Genomic DNA, 22,495 nt, shown 5'->3' on the forward strand with positions numbered 1-22,495 from the left:
AATAATGAGTCAAAAACTTAAAATTAAATTACAGAGAGTTACAAAGGGTTCCGCCTTGGTTCCTTGGACCTTGGACCACAACAAACTCAACCAGGTTACGTTTATCACCATTTAACAATATAATAAGGAGACAATAATTTCAAAAAAAAAATGCAAATATTCTTTAAAAAATGTTTTCGGACATATGAAAACGGTCCATTACATTTTGTCCTAGACGTTATCTAAAGAAAGAGTCCTATTGTGCGCGAATCACTGCAGCTAGCTAGCTAGCCGCACGTGCGACATTAAGCAGCTATGAAAAAATAAAAAAAGAACAGAGATAATCATTTTATTATTCGCCAGTGTACCGAGCACACGTCTTGTAGTTATAGGCCACGATTTAGCCGTTTCCTGCAATGCTGGATGCCCTAAATTCGGAGTTGTTAAGAATTAGTGCCCGTTCTTCGAATGGTTCTTTTCCTGGCCACGTTTGTCACAAATGTGTAAGTAACTCACCATTTGATTTGATAAATATATTTCTTTATTCACAATATATTTATTTTTAATGGATTTTACATAAATTCTGACTTCACTTTTTAAATATGTACTACATTTCCACACACATTACCTATGGATTTTTTATAATATACCTACTTTCTATGTTTTATTTATTATCCCCCGTCACAAAAAGTGGGGTGTTATAATTTTGATGTCCCTGTGTGTGTCTGTCTGTCTGTCTATCTGTAGCAAACATAAACATGTTTGATGAAAAATTTTAATAAAAAAAATTCAACCGACTTCCAACTCTAAAATTAACCTAAACTAAAAAGCAAAAAATAACATCTTACCTATGTGCTACCTTCTGATCAGTTTGAAGGCGGTGCCAAGCCAGTGATGTTTTAATTCAAGCCATTTAAATTACACAATTTCTGTGGTTCTTTTAGAAACGGCTTTAATTAAAACATGACACTGGATTGGCACCGCCTTCAAACTGATCAGAAGGTAGCACATAGGTAAGATGTTATTTTTTGCTTTTTAGTTTAGGTTAATTTTAGAGTTGGAAGTCGGTTGAATTTTTTTTATTAAAATTTTTATTTTTTAATTTTTAGTGTTAGCACACCTAACTGTGTGTGAACAAAAATTAATGAGCAATTAGTTGAAACGTTATTTTCTTATGATAAGTATCTAAGTCCTACAATACCAATTTTAAAAATACTACCTTAACTCATATACAAAATTTCACTCCCCCTTTATCCACATGTAATATAAATATTCAGAAAAACGTGAAAGGTGACTGTCCTCCGTCTTCATCACCAGACCCCCTATGCAGTCACAATCCATATGGGTGGAAAGTTCTCATCAATATAAAATTGATCAAGTCCAAACACAAGGTAGCTACTGTGAACCGTCGAGGAGTTCACTTAACTCTCCTTCATCTTCATCACTAGACCTTTAATACAGTCACTACCTATCCAGGTGGAAAGTTCTCATCAATACAAAATTATCAAGTCAAAACACAAGGTAGCTACTGTGAACCGTCGAGGAGTTCCCTTAACTATTCTTCGTCTTCATCACCAGACCCCTAATACAGTCATAACCCATCTAGGTGGAAAGTTCTCATCAATACAAATTTTTCAAGTCCAAACACAAGGTAGCTACTGTGAACCGTCGAGGAGTTCTCTTCACTGTCCTTTGTCTTCATCATCAGACCCTTAATACAGTCACAACCCATCTAGGTGGAAAGTTCTCATCAATACAAATAAATCAAGCCCAAACAAAAGGTACCTGCTGTAAATCGTTGACGAGTTCCATCGTCTGTGTATCAGCTCCATCATCAGAGCAACTCCAGACCTTCATAAAATTGTAGTGGTTTAAAATACCTTATAGAAACACTAACAAACGCACTAGCCGTCTCTACGATTTTCGAAAGTTCCTCTCGATTTCTCCAGGATGCCATCATCAGATCCTGACATGAAAAAAATGGGACCACCCTGGAATCAAACCCTTCAAAACAAAAAAAGAATTTTCAAAATCGGTCCACAAATGACGGAATTATCGCTGGACATACATAAAAAAAAAAAAAAAAAAAAAAAAAAAAAAACATACATACAGTCGAACGTAGAACCTCCTCCTTTTTGGAAGTCGGTTAAAAATCGGTTGAGCCATTTAAAAGTTGTGGGGGGTGAAAGTAGGGAACAATAACCGAATGTCTGCGAATATCGAGTGGGGTCTCAAATGAAAGCGCACTGAAATAAAATATTGATGTCGAGAGTGTTCTTAGCTTCGTTTAATGAGTTTATAATTTACTGTTTTACTTTACCTTACATATGTTTATTTTCTAGATACAATAACACCAGGACCTGATGACTCGTAAATAATTAAACACAACAACCTTCTAACAATGGCCACCAAAAAGAGTCAAGAAACCACACCGCTAGATGGCGACGAAGCGCCAGTTAAGCTGGATGAGGTGTTGAGCAAGTTGGGAGCTTTCGGGAAACACCAGATGATCACCATGTGCATGTTGGCACTGGTGTATGCCACCAACTCGATGTACAATGTGAACTATGTGTTCGCAGTCGAAGATGTCAACTACAGGTTAGATTGCAACAATATTATATACTGACACCGCGCGGTTTCACTCTTGTGGTTCCTGTTCCCGTAGGAATATGGGAATAATATATAGCTTATAGCCTTACTGTACTTATTTAGGGAAATTCCGCGATATCTTTTCGTCCGAAATTCCTCAGTGCCTGGAGACAAAAGTCTTCGAACAGTGCGTGTTGCCAGTGATGACATATAGTTCCGAGACTTGGTCGCTAACTACGGGCCTCATAAGAAAGCTCATAGTCACACAGCGGGCGATGAAACGAGCTATGTTAGGAGTATCTCTGCGTGATCGAATCAGAAATGAGGAAATACGCAAAAGGGCCAAAGTCACCGACATAGCTCAACGAGTCGCGAAGCTGAAGCGGCAACGGGCGGGGCACATAGTTCGAAGAGCCGATGGACGTTGACGTCTCAAGGTGCTGGAATGGCGACCCCGCACTACAAAGCGCAGTGTTGGTCCACCCCCCACCAGGTGGACTGACAACATCAAGCGAGTCGCAGGTATTCGCTGGATGCAGGTGGCTCAGTATCGTGATGTTTGGAAGTCCCTACAAAAGGCTTATGTCCTGCAGTGGACGTCCATCGGTTGACATGATGATGATGATATAGCCTTACTCAATAAATAGTCAGTTAGTTGTTGTGGAGTAAACAAAAATCAGCGTAGTGCATACATACTTCACTATGCACATCATAGTTTGCAACTAGTTGCCATGTCTATATTTTACTAGCTAGTAGGTACGAATACCTAATAGTATACTATAGGTATATTTATACCTAGTTAATTTAAGTAGTATGGATACCTCATCCTATTCTGTTGTTATTAAATAAGTAATTAAGTATGGTATTAAAGTTAAAGTAGTAAAAATTGTAGCCAAAAACTCACCACCAGCTGTTGCTAAGAAAGGTTAGCGGTAATGCAGTTCAAAATTAAAAGAAAACTTAGTTGGAATATTTTTGGAATACAAATCATATAAAGTCTATTAAAAGAATTGTCAAACTTGAAGACCTTGATGTGGTGACCTTTTATTTCTTCTTACTCATATTAATTAAATACATGCCTCAATAACGATGCATGTTATTTTTAAAAAGCACCTTTTTAATTTAGTGATATTTGGGCAATGTTCGTGTTTTCATTAATTATGAATGTTTATTAATTCTTGTAAGTTAAGTCATATATAATGCGTGGTATTTTTGTTCGGAGATATTCAACAATTTGCTTACATTTTACCCATCTGCCAACAAATTATGTTTGATGGTGGGAACAAAAGCGATGCCAAAAAACAAAATAAAGCATAGGCAAACCGATTAGTAGGCAAAACATAGGTACTGATTTTTTTTTATTGAGTAAGAATACAATAAGGAACTTAAGCTAAGTTATCCAAATAACTATACAAATGATGTCCACGTGGAATGGTGGCAAGAATACTGGCTGCATTTCCGCGCTGGACAGCCAGGCTGATCCTTTGCGCAAAAAATGAGCCAGCCCACCTGTCACCAGTTGAGGCAACAAGCCGCGGTGAAATGATTCGGTAAAATTTTTTGGCACTGCGACTCCATGGCCCAAGGGCAAAACGTACAAATATGTAACTCTCTGTCAGAGAGGCATACTTGAGCCACTTACCGGTTTCAGCTTTTTCTGCTGCGGCTCCCGGTCTTGATTCTGTACTGATTGAATTTTATTTATAACACAAATTTTGAATATTTTGTAGCGATTTCTAGCAATCTACATCCGAAAAATGCAAAATAAATCATAATGAACTTGCACAAAGTAACGCCTGCTTCTATTCATAATACTAACAATGTCGTGTTTCAGGTGCAAGGTCCCAGAGTGCGAGTCGGCGGGCTCTCCATACATCGTGCCTTGGCTCAACGCGTCGAGTCCTCATCTCGAAGGGCCCAAGCAGTGCCTCCAGCACCCGCCGCTGAGTGCCCAGTGCCACACCTTCAACACCTCCGTGCTGAGGGAGTGCCAGGAGTGGGCCTACGAAATACCTAACAGCTTTGTTGCCGAGGTGAACAATATATATATATATATATATATATATATATATATATATATATATATATACGGTTGAATTGAGAAACCTCCTTTTTTTTGAAGTCGGTTAAAAATTTAACAGAAATCAATCACACTATATTATAAAGGCGAAAGTTTGTGTGTAAGTGTGTAAGTATGTAAGTATGTTTGTTCCTCTTTTACGCTGCGGCTACTGAAGCGATTTGGCTGAAATTTGGAATGGAAATAGATTTTACTCTGGATTAACACATAGGCTACTTTTCATCCCGGAAAAATCCATGGTTTCTTCGGGATTTGTGAAAAACTGAATTCCACGCGGACGTAGTCGCAGGCGTCCGCTAGTATGATATAACTAAGACCCATCATGCTACTCCAATGCAGGTTCGCGGGCTTAACACACTATTAAATATGACCAAAGAGATATCTTGTGATAAGAAATAGACAAAATATCGGCAGCGGAGTAGTCACAGTTCCATCTCTTCCGTCCCGATGCAATGATAGACAGCTATATTTTCGGTTGCGTCTTATTGGTTGACATTAGTTGTCTATTTCTCTTCACGAGAAATGTGAATAATAAAAAATATCATATACAATATCTTTACAAGTTAATGACTACAATCTCACCTGATGTTAAGTGATGATACGATCTAAGATGGAAGCGGGCTAACTTGTTAAGAGGAGGATGAAAATTCACATCAGTTTTGGTTTCTACACGACTTCGTAACGGACCGCTAAATCGCTTGGCGGTCGACTTTTGTCGGTAGAGTGGTAACTAGCCACGGCCGAAACCTCCCACCAACAAGACCTGGACGAATTAAAATAACTTCCGTCAGCCATGCCGGGGATCGAGCCCAAGACCTCCGTCTTGTAAATCCACCGCGCGTTCCACTGCGCTACAGAGACCGTCTTTTTCTATGTTTTGTATAAGTTTATAAGTGTGAGTTTCAAAATCACCTCCATCTTTCTCTTTTTATAGTATTATGTTAGACAGAAAGAGGTGAATTCAAAACTGGCGAATCATAAAATCGAATTGATGATGACCGGGGTCAATGGCAAGCGCTTGAACAATTTTAATTTTACAAAATTTTATTATTTAAATATGCGAGGAAAAATATGTACCTATTATAAGGAAAATTAAACAATTGTTATAAAATTATGAATTCCGAAATGCAAAATGTTAATGATTAATTAACTAAATACCTATTTTGAGTTATATTAATTAATCAGTCACCATGTTAAGCCTGTAAGTTAAAATACTCGTAGTTTCGTTCTTCGCTCACCAACGTCATCAGCCTATCAGTTCCTCCTTCAGTCCTCCCTCTTTTTTTAGAGGGGATATGGAACCTAGACTCATTACACTTCTCCACTACGAATTTGCTTGCGAGACTTATTCATAGATGACCAGGGCCGGCTCGTCCATACGGCGAACAGAGCAGTCGCTCCAGGCGCCAAATCCTAAAAAACGCCTAAATGATAATCCTAGTCAACCATAGACGGTACTGCGCCTGATTTTTTTTTGAATTCGCCCGGAATTTCTTACCCCATAGTATGGTCGAGATCTTCGCGTTCCATTCTTACTTTACACTCATAATTTGATATAGGTATCTGCATATTATTAGGAGGCGCCATGGATCTCGCTCCATTTTAAAATTCACTTCGGGCCGGCGCTGTAGGTGACGATAATTACATAGGTACTAGTAGTACCTGAGATTGCCCGCAGTTTACATGAACAGCATAAATTTTCTCGTCTAATTAATTATTATATAAGATTACTTAAATTTATAACTATTCCAACGACAGTAAAAAAAGTAAGTAAGTAACTTACGCACGATTTTTATCAAATACGACTCGTAATTTCAGAAGCCTTAAGAATTTTATTTAATTAAGGCTTTACCAAAAACATCTGCAGTTTACAAAGGCTTTAAACAGTTGACAATAATGCTGCGTATCTATGTTATCAGCCCAGAAGAGATGACTAAAGATAACGATAAAGTCTAAATATGTTACTCTGAAAGCCTTGATAACCCAGTTCATATGACCTCTGCCTTCGATTCCGAAGGGTGTGGGTTCGATTCCGGTCCGGGACATGCACTTCCAACTTTTCAGTTCTGTGCATTTTAGGAAATGAAATATCACGTGTCTCAAACGGTGAAGGAAAACATCGTGAGGAAACCACCAGAGAATTTTCTTAATTCTCTGCTTGAGTGAAGTCTGCCTCGACTACTGAACTGAATTAGCTGAAATTTGGTATTGAAATATATTATAGCCTGGATTACCGCATAGCCCGAGGAATTTGTGAAAAACTAAATTCCACGCGGGCGAAGGCTTCCGCTAGTTTCTAAATAAATTATGTATTGTACCTATTTCCTTACTTCTGCATTTTAGCAGCGAGTTTTAATTGTAAGAATGAGTAATAGTGTTGAGATACTATTATCAGGAGTAATATAAATTTTAACGTTCTTTAGACACGACTCAGTAAAAAATAATCAGTTGAATAGTTAATGGCCGACGTGTATGCGCTTTGAGATGTCAATTGTCAACCCAATTACATTCATTTACCTATTGATAATTATTACCAATGCATAAAGCAACTAATTCATTATTGCACGCTCCAAATCTTGTATTGTAATATTAAATGTACCTATTCGTATTAACTTCATTTATAAATTCAAATACAGTAAATAGCTCGCTGTATAAGTAACGACGAAAATACCTTTTACCATCTATATTAAACCATATTAGTTAACCATAGTTGGGGTCGATTATTACGGCCCCAATATCCTCATAGGCCGAATTTTTCCTGCACTGTTCTTCCAGTCCTAGGACTCAACTCAGATCATGGAAAATTCAGATCATTGTAATGAATTAACGCTAAAATATCGTAAGGTCGTGGTCACCCATAAGATATTTTATACATGCTATCATATCATATCATAATTTAATTGTTTAATTCAAATAATCAGAAATCTGTTTCATATACTTATTAATGAATAAAGGTCTCAAACTGGCTTGAAACTAGTACTTCTTTTTGTATCACAATATGGCTTTGCAATATATTTAGCCAGTCATCAAGTAATGATTTTTAACAAATAGTTTTCCTTCGGGCGAAACTGGTCAAATATAGTCCATCATCCGTCATTGGCAATTAGTCACTCCTAGTCATGTCACACTTTAGTAAGGCGAAGGCAACCTTACTAAAACTTTGAACTAGTACTAGTAAATGAATACCAACCATTAAAGACATTTGAGAACTAAACAAAACCAGTCGCGTGGTTGTATGAAGTCTGCGATAACATCGACAACGTAATACTGAACAGATAGTAGTAAAGGTTCGTGGCAATTTGTTAGCGATACGGGTATGTAGTACCCGGGCATTTGTTAACGCACCGATACGGGTACGTAGCACCCGGGCATTTGTTAACCCACCGCCACGGGTACGCGGTACCCGGGCGGGGCATTTGCATAGTTTTTGCCGCGAACCGGCCGCCGATACTCTGTTGTACGGTGACCATAATAACACTAATAGCAGGATTAACATTAACTGCCTCATTGATCCCGTAGTTTTAGCTGGTAGCTACGGACAATGTAATATTATTTTATTTTGCCTTTTTTTTTAATTGTAGGAGAAGGAGGATTAATATCCTCTTTTGAACGACATGATTACATGATTACTTAATATTCTCTTAAATTAAAACTGTATCTTTACTATAACATCCTGACGTAACAGTGTCGAGAGAACGCAGAAACAGTTCATGATGAGAAAAAAAATGCAGACATTCCTACAAAAATACCAGAACCACGGTCACCCTTTCCTCTGTGCAACTATAGAATCTGCCATGCCTCATGCATATCACATAGGAATTCTATACAATATTTCCTATTCATGGCCTTCTTTACCAATATACTTATTATAAGATTGGTTTGCATTTTTTAAATAAAATACGAGTTAAAATCTATACTAATATTATAAAGCTGAAGAGTTTGTTTGTTTGATTAAACGCGCTAATCTCAGGAACTACTGGACAGATTTGAAAAAATCTTTCAGTATTAGATAGCCCATTTATCGAGGAAGGCTATAGGCCATATATATATTATCCCCGTATTCCTGCGGGAACGCCGGTGAAACCGCGTGGCGTCAGCTAGTTACTTTATACAGTTAGAAGTTTCGATTGTTCGAACAATTAACATGCAGGCATTAAAAGAATAGACCGATGCTGATTATATATTGTTTTTATTGCAGTTCGGTCTGGCGTGCGAGGAGTGGAAGCCGCCGCTGGTGGGCACCATCCACAGTTTCGGCAGCATGATCGGCCTGCTCATCCAGGGACAGATATCTGACAGGTGAAGCTTTATCGCTTTCATTGCAGGTCCTCAGAAGATGGGAAGTGGTCTCTAAACAGAGTAACTTCGAAGGGCAAGCAAGAAACCAAAAAGTTCCGCATTGTGTCTTTCAACCTCAGGTGTTAAGCTTCATGAGCCTGTTGTAACAACAGCCACGCTCTTGAACCCTGAACACAATAATAATAAATAAATAAATATTCTTTACTTGCACACCACAAAGACAAATACAAGTGAAATAAAAACATATTAAGAAGAGATCAGTATACAAAAGGCGGCCTTATCGCTAAGTAGCGATTTCTTCCAGGCAACCTTCGGTTTAGGAAAACTTAAGAACATCAGCAGGTGGCGTAAAACAAAAATAACCATAGTATTAGTACATACATACAAATAATTTACATCCTAATACATAAACATTATTACACAAATACCTACAATAAGGAATAAAATACAGAGAAATAATAGATACAGATCGTCCTTACTGCACCAGATAGCACCAGATAACAATGCTGGTTGGCAGCAGAAATAAGCATGGAAAGAAGAAAGAAATAAAGAAAGAAAAGACGTTATTGTTAAAGTTGTGCCGCACATCACAATGCATCAACAGGGCATGTCAAGACCATAACCCATGTAGTGGAAATATCAAACACGACTTATTTATGTTTGGCACAACCTTGAAAAATGTTAGATCAGCATTATGCTGCATGGCGAAGCATGTAGCTATTCAGATGACAGCACGGAAATGCCTAGCCATGGTGGTATTAGGCGAGCTCTGACAAATAAGTCTCAACTACTTCTGAAACCCTGTCAATCTAAATATACATACATATAAATGCGAAAGGTCACACAAACCACGAAATCTCAAAAACCTCTTGACGTACAAAAATAAAATTTGACAGGGAGGTACTTTGTAGATAGTAGATCCGCTAGAAACAGATTCTGCGATAGAGCCGGATAAAGGAGGACGAAGTCGCAGGCCTTCGCTAGTTTATGTACATAATAGAACATCGTGTCATGGACAGGTTCGGGCGCAAGACAGCCGCGGTGTTCGCAGGGACCATGGGCGCCGTGCTGGGCCTCACGAAGAGCTTCGCCACCTCCTTCTGGCTCTACCTAGTGTTCGAAGGGCTGGAGGCAGCCATCGGCGACGCTCTGTCACCCATGTTCATGTTGAGTGAGTCTGTTCTAACATTTGTAACTCCCGCAAAATAGAGCAAAAGGTCTGAGCCGTGATAGCCAAATGGATATACTCTGCCCCTGATTTCGCAGGGCGTTGGTTCGAATCCGGTCCGGGGAGTGCACCTCCAACTTTTCAGTTGTGTACATTTTAAGAAACTAAAAAATTAAATATCACGTGTCTCAAACGGTGAAGGAAAACATCGTGAGGAAACTTGCACACCAGAGAATTTTCTGAATTCTCTGCGTGTGTGAAGTCTGCCAATCCGCATTGGGCCAGCGTGGTGGACTATTGGCCTAACCCCTCTCATTTTGAGAGGAGACTGGAGCTCAGCAGTGAGCCGAATATGGGTTGATAATGATGATGATGATGAAAAAAGTTCTAGTTTTTTAAAGAACCCACAAGCGACCGAAGTTTAACAGTGGTGTCCCACTAGAAAGCTACGTTATTTGTGAGTGTCGTATATTTTATCCCCGTATTTTAAAGGTAATCAGTAAACGGGAACTATACAGATGAACCGCAGGGCGTCAGCTAGTTATCTGTAAAATAGCTATATCATAATTGGAGACAATATTTTATGCGAAACTGCAAACCAAAACACCAACACCATAATAGTCTAATCATTGACTGTCTTTAAGAGAATTTCCATAAATGACAAATATGACTCTATGTTAAAAATAAATAACATTTGTACCAATCGCTGGATTGAAAACTCAACCAGTTATAATATGTTTTCCAGGTATTGAGATCGTGGAGAAGAAACGCGCAGTGCTGTTCCAGATGATCCTACTAAATTGTTACACGATTGGCCAAATCATCATGCCCTTCATAGCATGGGGCGTCCCTTACTGGAGGAACTTCCTCCGAGTCATCTACGCTCCCACCCTCATCATCCTCACATACTCCTTCTTCCTCGACGAGAGCATCAGATGGTTATTCAGTAAAGGGAAGAAGAAGCAAGCAATCAAGTTGATAGAGAAGATAGCGAAACGGAACAACGTGAAAGTGGATAAAACATTAATAAACAAACTGGATTATATAGATGAAGATAGCTCTAAAGTAACAGATAGGAAGCTTCTAATAAAGACCTTCAGGTCACGGATAATGCTGCAGAGGTTCCTGGTGTGCATGGTGTGGTGGTTCACCATAACGCTGATAAACTTCGGAATGATGATCAGCTCAGTGCTCATCAGTGGAAATAAATATTTAAACTTCGCATTGCTAATCATGATGGACATTCCCGCCAATATATTCTATTGGTTAGCTTTATCGAAGTATAAACGAAAACTGCCCTTGATTGGGTCGTTTATTGTTGGAGGAATTTTCTGCGTCTCACAGCCTTTTATGCCTAAAGGTCAGTTATCACAATATTTTCCACGTTAAAGTTTCAAGTGTAGTTAGTGATGGTTTTCCATTTAACAACAGACAGACCATAGAGTACAGAAAAGTACAGACACCAGCAAATGAGTTGGATCAAAATGGCGGTCATCTGCGCAGGTCCAACTATAAAACATAAACGTGTAAAACGCGTGCTCTGTGGTAGCCCAATTAAAAATTTCGTACGCGATTGTAATATCGTCATGGTTACCTGTCCGTTGCTAACATTCAAAAATGTGTTGCCGCTACCTATACAAGCTATTACACCAACCACCACTTTACTGAGCCCAGGCAAAACTTTATAATCATAAGAGCGAATAATTGACAATAACTTTTCTAATTATAATTTATTTTTCGGAATAACTTTTCGATAATTATACACAATAAGAATATAACTTAAGATTGGGTAAAGTGGACTATTTTAGAGAATATTATTATCTACAAAGTCATTTTTTGTCGGTAGCTTTTAACTAGGGAATTACTCGTAGTAATATTTGTATTTTTTTACTAAAAACTATTTAATTGAGCTTAATCCTGACTGGTTTCCAAGATGTTTCTGTTTTTGTGACTATGATTGCAATCTTACTCAGAAAAGACTTGTACGAGTGTTCCAACTTTAATTGTAACTGGCACGTTGAATGCCAGGAAGATAAACTGCGTTGCAAAAACGACGGCAAAGCGCTTTGAAAAGTACAAAACGGAGGCAACTTTGTAGCATACAGAGCTTGTTCGCTGCGTTTTACTACTGAGTCTTTCCTTATAGATAAATCTTGGAAAATATTAATCAGTCGGTCTACCGTTAGCTGTTCCACGATTTCTCTGGCATATTTAAGTATTGCTATCATCTTTCCGCCTATTATTACGACTTACTACAGGGCCAGGCTTTTCTTACAGGATATCGTGTTATATTTCGATCAGCTCGACGTTACGTAGTCATTACTATATAAATCTAATATCAAGTAAGGTCGTAGTCAAGTGTTGTTTTTTATTAAAGTGTTATTGTTCCTAGAGTTTATAATCTGAGTAAAATCCAATGAATTTTCAATTATCACATTTGATGGATTGCAATTAATTACGAGCTGCATAAGCATTGCCCACTCGTTCCATTAAGTGAGACTTAACTTTCGCACCACGGTGTTATCACGAGTGTACCATTGTTCCACGCTATTATTTCGATGTCCGCTCTCGTCGACGGCTGGACCGCAACTAACGCAGTCGTCGCCAGAGCGCTGAAGTTTAGTAAGATGTGAGTAAACTACCCGCATACACTATTAAATATAGTTTGTTTTTCAGGTTACGCGTGGATCGGGCTGGCGTTATTCATGGCGTTTGAAATGCTGGCCACGTTTTCATACAACATCGTGTATATGTACACTTCGGAGCTGTTCCCCACCTACACGCGTAACTCCATGCACTCCATCTGCTCGGCGTTCGGTCGCGTCGGCTCGTTGCTGGCGCCACAGACACCGCTGCTGGTGAGCAAGCATCACACTATCACACTTCACACTAATATTTGGGCGAAAGTTTGTGTATAAGTATGTTTGTTCCTCCTTTACGCTGCGTCTACTGAAGCGATTTGGCAGAAATTTGGAACGGAAATAGATTTTACTATGGATTAACACATGGGCTACTTTTTATCCCGGAAAAATCTATGGTTCCCGCGGGATTCATGAAAAACTGAATTCCACGCGGACAAAGTAGCGGGCATCCGCTACTTTTCATAAAACATCGTCGTTCTAGCTTCAGTGGTCTGGTCAAAAAACTCTGCTAGGAGGCGAGTCCTTGTGTAGGAAATCCTAGGACACGATGATCAGTGGAGACTAAAGCTATAGGCTCAGAGTCTGCTCAGAGACGTCTTTAGAGAGTCTCTAACTCTAAGTCTGAAAAGTCTGAAACAACAAAAAGCCGAGTCTTCTTGATACTAATAGCTGAGGCTTCAAGTGTTTCAAGAAAACGTTCAAGTGTTTGCTTCCACCCTTGGCAATAACTGTATCTGTTAGTTCTTTTGCAAATAGGTATATTTCGATTGTCAGTATAGACTCGGGAAGAGTGAAATTTTTGATCGTGAAAAGATCAATCCTGACTACCTACCTCGTGAGCTTAATTGAAGTCTGTAAAGTTTAATTATTGAAATAGTCTCTTTTCTTTTCGAATCCATATACAATAGTTTTTTATATTCCTGATTCATTTTATTTGTAATTTAACAAATAAAATTAATCAGGAAAAAAAAACTAAAAAACTAAACCTCTTATCTTGAATCTTAACTCAATAACCTTTTTTGTCAGTTGTCAAAGGCATTAAAGTACCAACAATGTCCTACACACATAATCATTATCAACCCATATTCGGCTCACTGCTGAACACGAGTCTCTTCTCACAATGAGAGGGATTAGACCAATTGTCCACCACGTTGGACCAATGCTGATTGGCGGAATTCACACACGCAGAGAATTATGAAAATTCTCTGGTATGCAGGTTTCCTCACGATGTTTTTCCTTCACCGTTTGAGACACGTGATATTTAATTTCTTAAAATGAACACAACTCTAAAATGCACACATATTAAGTAGTAATCATCTCATAAACTTTCAGATGACATACTGGACTGGACTGCCAGCCCTTATATTCGGCCTGACATCTCTACTGTCCGGTTTCCTGACGCTCTTCATGCCGGAGACAGCAAAAACACAACTACCTGACACCATCAGAGAAGCGGAGGTCATCGGAAAGAGATCTGTCATCAAATACGATCCGGCCAAAGAAAGCTTGAAAGGAACTTAAGAACAAGGATGCTTTTTAAGAGAATTAATTATGAAAATATAAAAACACTGTACAAACCTATACAGATAATAGAACACAAAAAACAAAAGACATGTCCGCTTCGTCCAAAACCAAGTGTTTACTTATTAACGACGAAGAGATGTACGTTCCTCTATTTTTTTATAACAAAAAATTATGTATACCTTTTTGGAAGCCGGTCAAAAAGGAAGAAATAAACATGATATACTAAAAACGATAGAAAAATCGTAGCTTATTTATAGATATTTGTTTATTAATTTACATTTGTATCATATTTTATCGATCAGTCTGATTGCCTTTGTAATGTATTTATTGGTAAGTAACATTAATACTTAGATAAACTAGATTTTTCTCACCACCTAATATTAATATGCTTACTCACATCGAAGCAGTTTGGTTGCTCAAATCTCCCAAAATCTCTGATGTAGAAATCATCTTACTTGACTTATTTAGGTTGATGTTGAATATTGCAAGGTAACTGGTTCACTATATATGGAGGTCTTTAAATAAAACTCGAAGAGCACTTTTACACGATGCGTTTAATCCGCCATGTTTTTGGAGAGAGAGAGAGGAACCAAGGGGTTGCCAGAATGAGACGCCAATCGTCGTTCGGAAATAGATAAGATTTTATGTATTGTAAATTCAGTTCGGAAATACTGAACAATCTCTACAAAACGCCCTTACTGCACAGCTAAAGCTGATAATGAGGATATAAATATGAAAATCTATTCTTAAAAGCCAAAAATCAAGAAAAAACAAAGTTAAAAAGAATATTTCTTTTTAATGAAATCCATTTGGACTTGTAACTTAACGACGTATTAACATTAAGAATAGATAATGCATAATGAAAACAAGACAGTTACGTGCATTATTACATTTCTTACCGCCTAATCAGTTAAATGGGTTATGTCATTAGGAACATATACAATAAAATATAGAGAATACACTCACACAGCCGTAGCCTAGTGGAAATTATGACCTATGCCTTTAATTTGGTGGCGTAGGTTCGAATCCGATTAGAGACTTACCACACTTTTACCACATCGTGAGGTAACCAGTATACCTAAGAATTTTCTTGTTTCTCTACGTGTGTTAAGTCCGCCAATCCGTATTTGGCCAGCGTGGTGGTCTAACCTCTCTCATTTAGAGAGGAGACTCCTGCTCAACATTGAGTCAAGTATGGGTTGTTAATGATTATGACACTCACATAAATGTACTTCTCATGAAAAAAATCGGAACAGTACGTACGTAAGTACTTACTATTTCGTTTAAACAGTAGGTTTAAGTACAAAGTAATTTCTTCGAATATCGCTTGTAATTCTTGTCCATTTACATAAGTCAAGTGTAATCATTATTGAAGTGGTTGAATGAAGGTGTCTTATTTTAGACATTCACTTACCATACCAAAATAAAATCGGGTGACAATTATCGCATATGGAAGATTGTCTCCCGCATTTAAAAAACTCCTTACACTAGCCAGAACATTTGTTAGTGAAAACAGTATTAAGAATTTATTTACATTTAAAACGAATTGTTGTAAATAATATTTTAAGTATGAAAATATAGGTAAGTTTATTTATAAAATAAACAAATTGCCAATGAAAATGTGTTTATAATGTAAATAGAATTATGTAAGCATCTAACGTTATTCGTTCAATAAACTTTTAAAACTATATGGTGCGTTTTCTTTGTTAATATTTTGGATTGCTGTGAACTGATCGATGTATGTACTTGCATCTAAGACTAGTCAGAAAACATAACAGATTTTAAAACATTACACGAGGAATTCCTAGAGTTAGTCGAGTTAAAAGAAAGTAAAAAGAAGCTAAGCACTACACCGTAATGTACTCTACACAGGGTTCAACGCCACGAGCTTGGGCCGGGCGAATACGGCGTACAGAATAAACACTTGTCAGTTTGTTTTGGCCCCTTTATGTTCAAAACTTAAAGAATGGATTGAAGGAAGGAGGTTCGAGGTTCAATATTCATCCTTTGCACTTTAGTCGTCGTCTAGAAAGGCAGAAAGGGTAATAATATCAGTGGAAATAAAAAGGGCTAATGTTATTTAACAAGTATTTTAGAGAAGTTCAAATTAAACATTTTGAAAACCCCCCGAAAATACCGCATCGGTACATTTGTTTGAGAGCTCTATACGATGCCTCTGACATCGACATCTAACTTAAAGCACCCCCTCTTTTTGCGTTGGGGTTTAAAAAGCATGTCTATTGAAATTTCAAGCATTGAAATGATGACTTTACGTAAATCATTACATAAAATTATAACTAATAATTATAAATAAACCTAATAGTCCGGTCAAGTTAGACCAAATTTCATTTAAATCGTTATATCTCAAAAACGGTGGCTCGTAGGAAAATAAATATTGATACATATTTGTAGATAATTTTATGATCTACAGACTAATTTTCTTGATCTTTGAGTAATATTTTTTCCTTACAGGGGAAAGATGGGGAACTTTAAAATTTTATTTTCAATCAAATTTTAAACAATCTTACTGATTTTCATCTTGGTGGGAATTTATGTAGCTTCGAATGTCTAAATTGACCGTACTATAAGCCTAAACTATAGTCTGGCAAGTTGACAACACTCCCATGATATGTGGGCGACGGAGGGAAGACTGCACGGGTGTGAAATCGTACGTGCAGGGAAGTGAGTTGCATCAGTCGTGGGTTTTTCATTCATCGCCACACGCCCCCCGGCCCGCGTGGCCCGGGAGTGTTACGAACGAAGTTGCCAAGCTATACTCGTTGGTTCAACGCCACGCGCACGGCACAGGCACGTGGGACAAGCGCCTGACAGTTAGGCTAGGGCTGTGGCCTGTGGGTGCAAGTTCGTCGCTCGGCAGGTGTCGCCACGACCTCGCTACAACTGCGCCTCCGCGCTCGTCTCGTGACCTTTATATACAAGTACTAGCGGACCCCCGCGACTTCGTCCGCGTGGAATTTAATTTTTTACAAATCCCTCGGGAACCATGGATTTTTCCGGGATAAAAAGTAGCCTATATGTTAATCCAGGCTATTATATATCTTAATACCAAATTTCAGCTAATTTGGTTTCATTAGTCGAGGCGTGAAAGAGTAACAAACATTCATATCATCAAAATCATCAGTTTTCGCAAATCTCGGGAAACCAAAGTAGCCTATGTGTTAATCCAGAGTAAAATCTATTTCTATTCCAAATTTCAGCTAAATCGCTTCAGGAATAACAGCGTTATAGAGTAACAAACATCCAAACATCCAAACATCCAAACATACATCCATACAAACTTTCTCGTTTATAATATTAGTAGGATACCAGTATGTCGATATTTTATAAGCTGTATTTAAATTTACGGGCACTTGAGCTAACTTAGCCTAATCATTTCATCATTATCAGCCGATGGACGTCCGTTGCTGGACATAGGCCTCTTTCGTGGACCTCCAAACCTCCTATACTTATCCTAATAACTATACAATGCTCATGTTCATGCTCACGTAGAATTGTGGTAAGAATACTGGTTGCATTTCACGACACGGACAGTCAGGCTGATCCTGTGCGCAAAATATGAGCTAGCCCTTCTGTCACCAGTCGAGGAGAATTTTTTTGGCACTGCCATTCCATGGTCTAAGGGTCTCCACGGCAAAAGGAACAATTAATATGTACTCGTAAATCTCGGTCGAAAGGCGTACTTTTACTTTTTCAGCTTTAACTTGAAATGTTTATTTGAATATGAATTATATTCTCGTTCCCCTCCATTTAGTCGAAAGAGACAGTGTTAGGAGATACGTCAACAGTCCAGTGGGCTAGGATCGGACCCACGACCTGTTAGTGTTAAATCCAAATATGGCAAATATTAAAAAATAATCCGGACCCTGTCGATATCCATATCAATACTTAGATTTTTTTTATTCTTTTCAAGTTAGCCCTTGACTACAATCTCACCTAATGGTAAGTAATGATGCAAATACGGAAGCGGGATAACTTGTTAAGAATAGAATGAAAATCCACACTCGGTTGGTTTCTGACATCGTACTGGAACGCTAAATCGCTTGGCAATACGTCTTTGCCGGCAGTGTAGTAACTAGCCACCGAAGCCTCGCAGCCAGACATAGATTGATTAAGAAAACCTCAATCGGCCTAGCCGGGGATCGAACCCAAGACCTCCGTCTTGTAAATCCACTGCGCATACCACTGCGCCACGGAGGCCGTCAAATTATAATAAAATCAATTCAATTAGTAAATTAATTTCATAAAGTGTCTCTCAAACAATCGTTTTAAGTAGTTAATCAGTTTGAACATAACCTAAAATTAAATTATTATTCTTAAAATCTAAACCGAATATTCCACTACGATTAACATTCCAACACATCAACACGATATAAGCGATAACATCACAACAGTTAATAAAATTGGAAACATTTTATCGATATTCCAGATTGGATAGACTTTAGCTCGTAAAATATCGACTTACAACGGTACTGACAGCGGCGCGACCAATCCATACACGTTTTACTAAATCCATCACTAGTAAAGTGTTGTAAACATATTCAAAACCTCGATTCGAAGAGGAGAAATGTTGTCGAAGTCGTGATGAATGAAAAAGCTCATGTGGCTACAGAAAACATATGACGTGGCTTCAGAATTTCATATCTGTTCAAGAACGCTGCAGAATATATTATATAGGTTTTAGAAGAGTAGTATAGAATAGGTTCTTAAATAGTTCATTATTGTTCTAGTAGATTGAAAAAAAAACCTTTTCACTACTCTTGCTCAAAAACACTGTCATATTACCACTCCACAGCAGGGCTAAACAAGCATTTTAGCCTCTAGGGGCTAAAGTAATTTTGTTTTTTTAATTCTTGTCTGTTACGAGTACTAGCCAAGTACTAGCCTACTATAAAACGGAGGAGGTTTTATTCGAAAATAGAAACATTATAGGTAAGGCCCTGATTGTTACGAAAAATAAATAAAAAACTTTAAATTGGAATGAAATGCAGCGTTCTTGTCTGTGGAATGCGTTTATTTTTTTATTTAATTTTTATTGAGTTGCGAATAGAGCGAGATTTGAAGACGTGGGACATCCTTTACGGTACCTTTGCCTTTTTGTCATGTGAAATAAAATTAAAAAGCGAGAATTTAAAAAACAATTGGCGTGAATAATACACACTTGATTTTTTTCAGAAATTCATTGTAAATTTGTGACCGTTTCTTACATATTTTTCAACAATAATTGTTATTGTTGTCTTCATCTAGTGTGAATGGTGATCCTAATTTGGAGATGGATGAAATTTTCAATCTGTTACCATCAAAGTCGAGACGCAATTACTTAAATACTTACCTACGATACCTACGAATACCTACGAAAAATTTAATAAGTGGAGAATGGATTCACTTACGAAAGGAGTTTTTTAAACTATTATCATTATTCATCTTCACAGTAGTCGGAAATTATGTTGCCGGGTAAAAGCATCTCCCTTAATATCCAAAATTGTAGACTTAGTACATTTAATTTTCAATTAAAATAAATCATTGAATATTGTACTAAACTATTTTATTTTCTCGCAATCGTAGTGAAAAGCAGAGTGTAACACGTGGGGCTAAACCCATTATAAACTCGGTTTCTATTTAGGCGGCCCTCGCCTTCGCCTAAAAATACCTCGTATATAATGGTCTTTTTAGCCCCTTGTATAACAATCTACTATTTCATATTTTTTTTGAGACGTGATTACATGAAAATTTTTGTTTTTAAATGTTTTTGACAATACGAGCCAAAACGCCTCACGACCATGACGGTCTGTATTTCAACTGTTTCATGACGTCACTATAACAAATCCCTTACAAACGAATTTTTAAAAATACGTGATATTCAAATTAAGTTTTATAAAAAATCTTTAACTTTTATAAATTGACATCGATATATTTGGTCAACTACCATGACTATACCATATACCATATAACTATTGAGAGTATATTCATAAAGACCCAAGACAGAGTACCGTGCAACTTAACTAGATTTTCAAGTTTATAAATGTAACATTTAAAAGTAAAACAGAAGACATCTACATATTTTTGTTTAAATATTCCTACTTGGTTACATAAGAAGAACTTTTTAGAATAATAATAATATAATAATAATAGGGTACAATTCAATGGATTTTCATTAAAGTACTATTAAATGAAAATTCATTGGATTTTACCCTCGAGTCTTTTGCTGTAGAGCTCAAAACGAGTTAGCTTAATTTTAACGAACTCAGCTTTAGAAAGACCCAAAGCAACGCGACTCAAAAGTCAATAACTGAAAAAACTTCAAAAAAAAAAGCTCGACTGAAAAACAACCTTGAATCTTCAAATAGAACGAAGTCTCTTCAAAATATATCGACACTCCCAACACTATCAATAAATAACGATTATAATTTTATTATGTTAGGTCGATTAGACAACAGTTTTTTTTTTCAATTAATGAACTATTTATTTTATTGTTATATATTTTATCACCACCTCCCGGATTTGAAGGCTCCGCTTTATTAAAGACTAGCTGAATCTGCGTGGTTTCACCCGCGTGGTTCCCGTTCCTGTAGGAATATGTGGATAATATATAGCCTATAGCCTTCCTCGATAAGTGGGCTATCTAACACTGAAAAAAAATTTCAAATCGGACCAGTAGTTCCTGAGATTAGCGCGTTCAATCAAACAAACAAACAAACTCTTCAGCTTTACATTATTAGTATAGATTGTTAACGAAAGAAAGATTATTTTGAATTACAGTTAAGTAGAGGATACAATTTAAGTTCAAAATTCATTAATTTCAAGTAGGCTTAGGTTACAAACGTCATTTTACTATTTGTAAAGATTCTACCACCGGTTCGGAAGGCAGGTTCTGCTGAGAAGAACCGGCAAGAAAATCACTTCAACACAGTAGAATAACGGAGGTTTCTAACACTATCATCAAACATGATTTCTAAAACAGCCATCATTATAACCTATTCCTCACAGAGTAAACCCGTCGTACAGAATATCAAATTAAATTTCATCGAAGAAGCGACATCGACGCGTCACCGCATTATAAATCGTCTGCTGGATACAACTCGCAATGGACTAACCTGCGATAGTCAGATCTTCTTCAATTTAAGAAGACTGAAAATTTGACAGCCTAAATCTAAAAAAGACGTGATAGCCCAGTGGATGTGACCTCTGAACTCGATTCGGAGGGCGTAGGTTCAGATTCAGTTGCGGGTATGCACTTCCAACTTTTCAGTTATGTGGGTTTTACGAAATTAAATATCATGTGTATAAAATGTTGAAGGAAAACTTGTGATGGCCTCCGTGGCGCAGTGGTATGCGCGGTGGATTTACAAAACGGAGGTCCTGGGTGCGATCCCCGGCTGGGCAGATTGAGATTTTCTTAATTGGTCCAGGTCTGGCTGGTGGGAGGCTTCGGCCGTGGCTAGTTACCGGCAAAGACGTACCGCCAAGCGATTAAGCGTTACGGTACGATGCCGTGTAGAAACCGAAAGGGGTGTGGATTTTCATCCTCCTCCTAACAAGTTATCCCATTTCCATCTTAGCCTTCGCATTGCATTGAGCCAGCGTGGTGAACTACAAACTAACCCCTCTCATTCTGCGAGGAGACTCGTGCTCAACAGCGAGCCTAATATGAGTTGTGATGATGATGCAAAATGATGATGAAACTAATATTATTTAAATAAATTTTGATATGAGTCAACTATCATAGGCTATATGTTAGGAGCACGGGCTGACAAAGTTTTATCATCATCATCATTATGGACGTCGACTGCTGGACATAGGCATCTTGTATAGACTTCCAATCACCACGGTCTCGAGCCGCCACCATCCAGAGGCTCCCTGCAACCCGCTTAATGTTCTCGGACCAAGTTGGAAGACAAAGTTTCAGCCGTCATAAAATGGGGTTTGTCTAGCGACCGCAGGCTGAGTTCTATAATTGACGTTGAGTCCCCGAGTCGAACAGTCCACTCGTCTAACGGACCTGAGTCCCTCACGAGAAGGACTGATTGGACACCTCGTTACTGGACCCGCTTGCTTTACTACCCATTGTTTCATTCCAATTAAATGTACTATCATAATTACATAATTATTTGTTGACATTTTGTTTTATGTTACAACTAGCGGACGCCCGCGACTTCGTCCGCGTGGAATTCATTTGTTCACAAATTCCTCGGGAAC

General features: G+C 37.9%; 2 protein-coding genes across 13 annotated transcripts in view; one reads left to right on the forward strand and one right to left on the reverse strand.

The window, feature by feature from the left end:
* Positions 1–22,495, reverse strand: part of LOC112044815 (protein prickle) — a 408,579-nt gene that overhangs the window by 373,609 nt on the left and 12,475 nt on the right. The gene's annotated exons all lie outside the window — the stretch shown is intronic.
* On the forward strand, positions 184–17,428 carry LOC112044818 (solute carrier family 22 member 21). Its single transcript, XM_024080791.2, has 8 exons — positions 184–482; positions 2,322–2,577; positions 4,403–4,601; positions 8,847–8,947; positions 9,967–10,118; positions 10,861–11,475; positions 12,792–12,973; positions 14,090–17,428. Exons 2-8 carry the CDS (start codon positions 2,381–2,383, stop codon positions 14,276–14,278), a joined length of 1,635 nt encoding a protein of 544 aa, XP_023936559.1. The 5' UTR covers positions 184–482; positions 2,322–2,380; the 3' UTR covers positions 14,279–17,428.

This window comes from Bicyclus anynana, chromosome 20 (genome assembly GCF_947172395.1).
Source record: "Bicyclus anynana chromosome 20, ilBicAnyn1.1, whole genome shotgun sequence".
NCBI classification, from domain to species: Eukaryota; Metazoa; Arthropoda; class Insecta; order Lepidoptera; family Nymphalidae; genus Bicyclus; species Bicyclus anynana.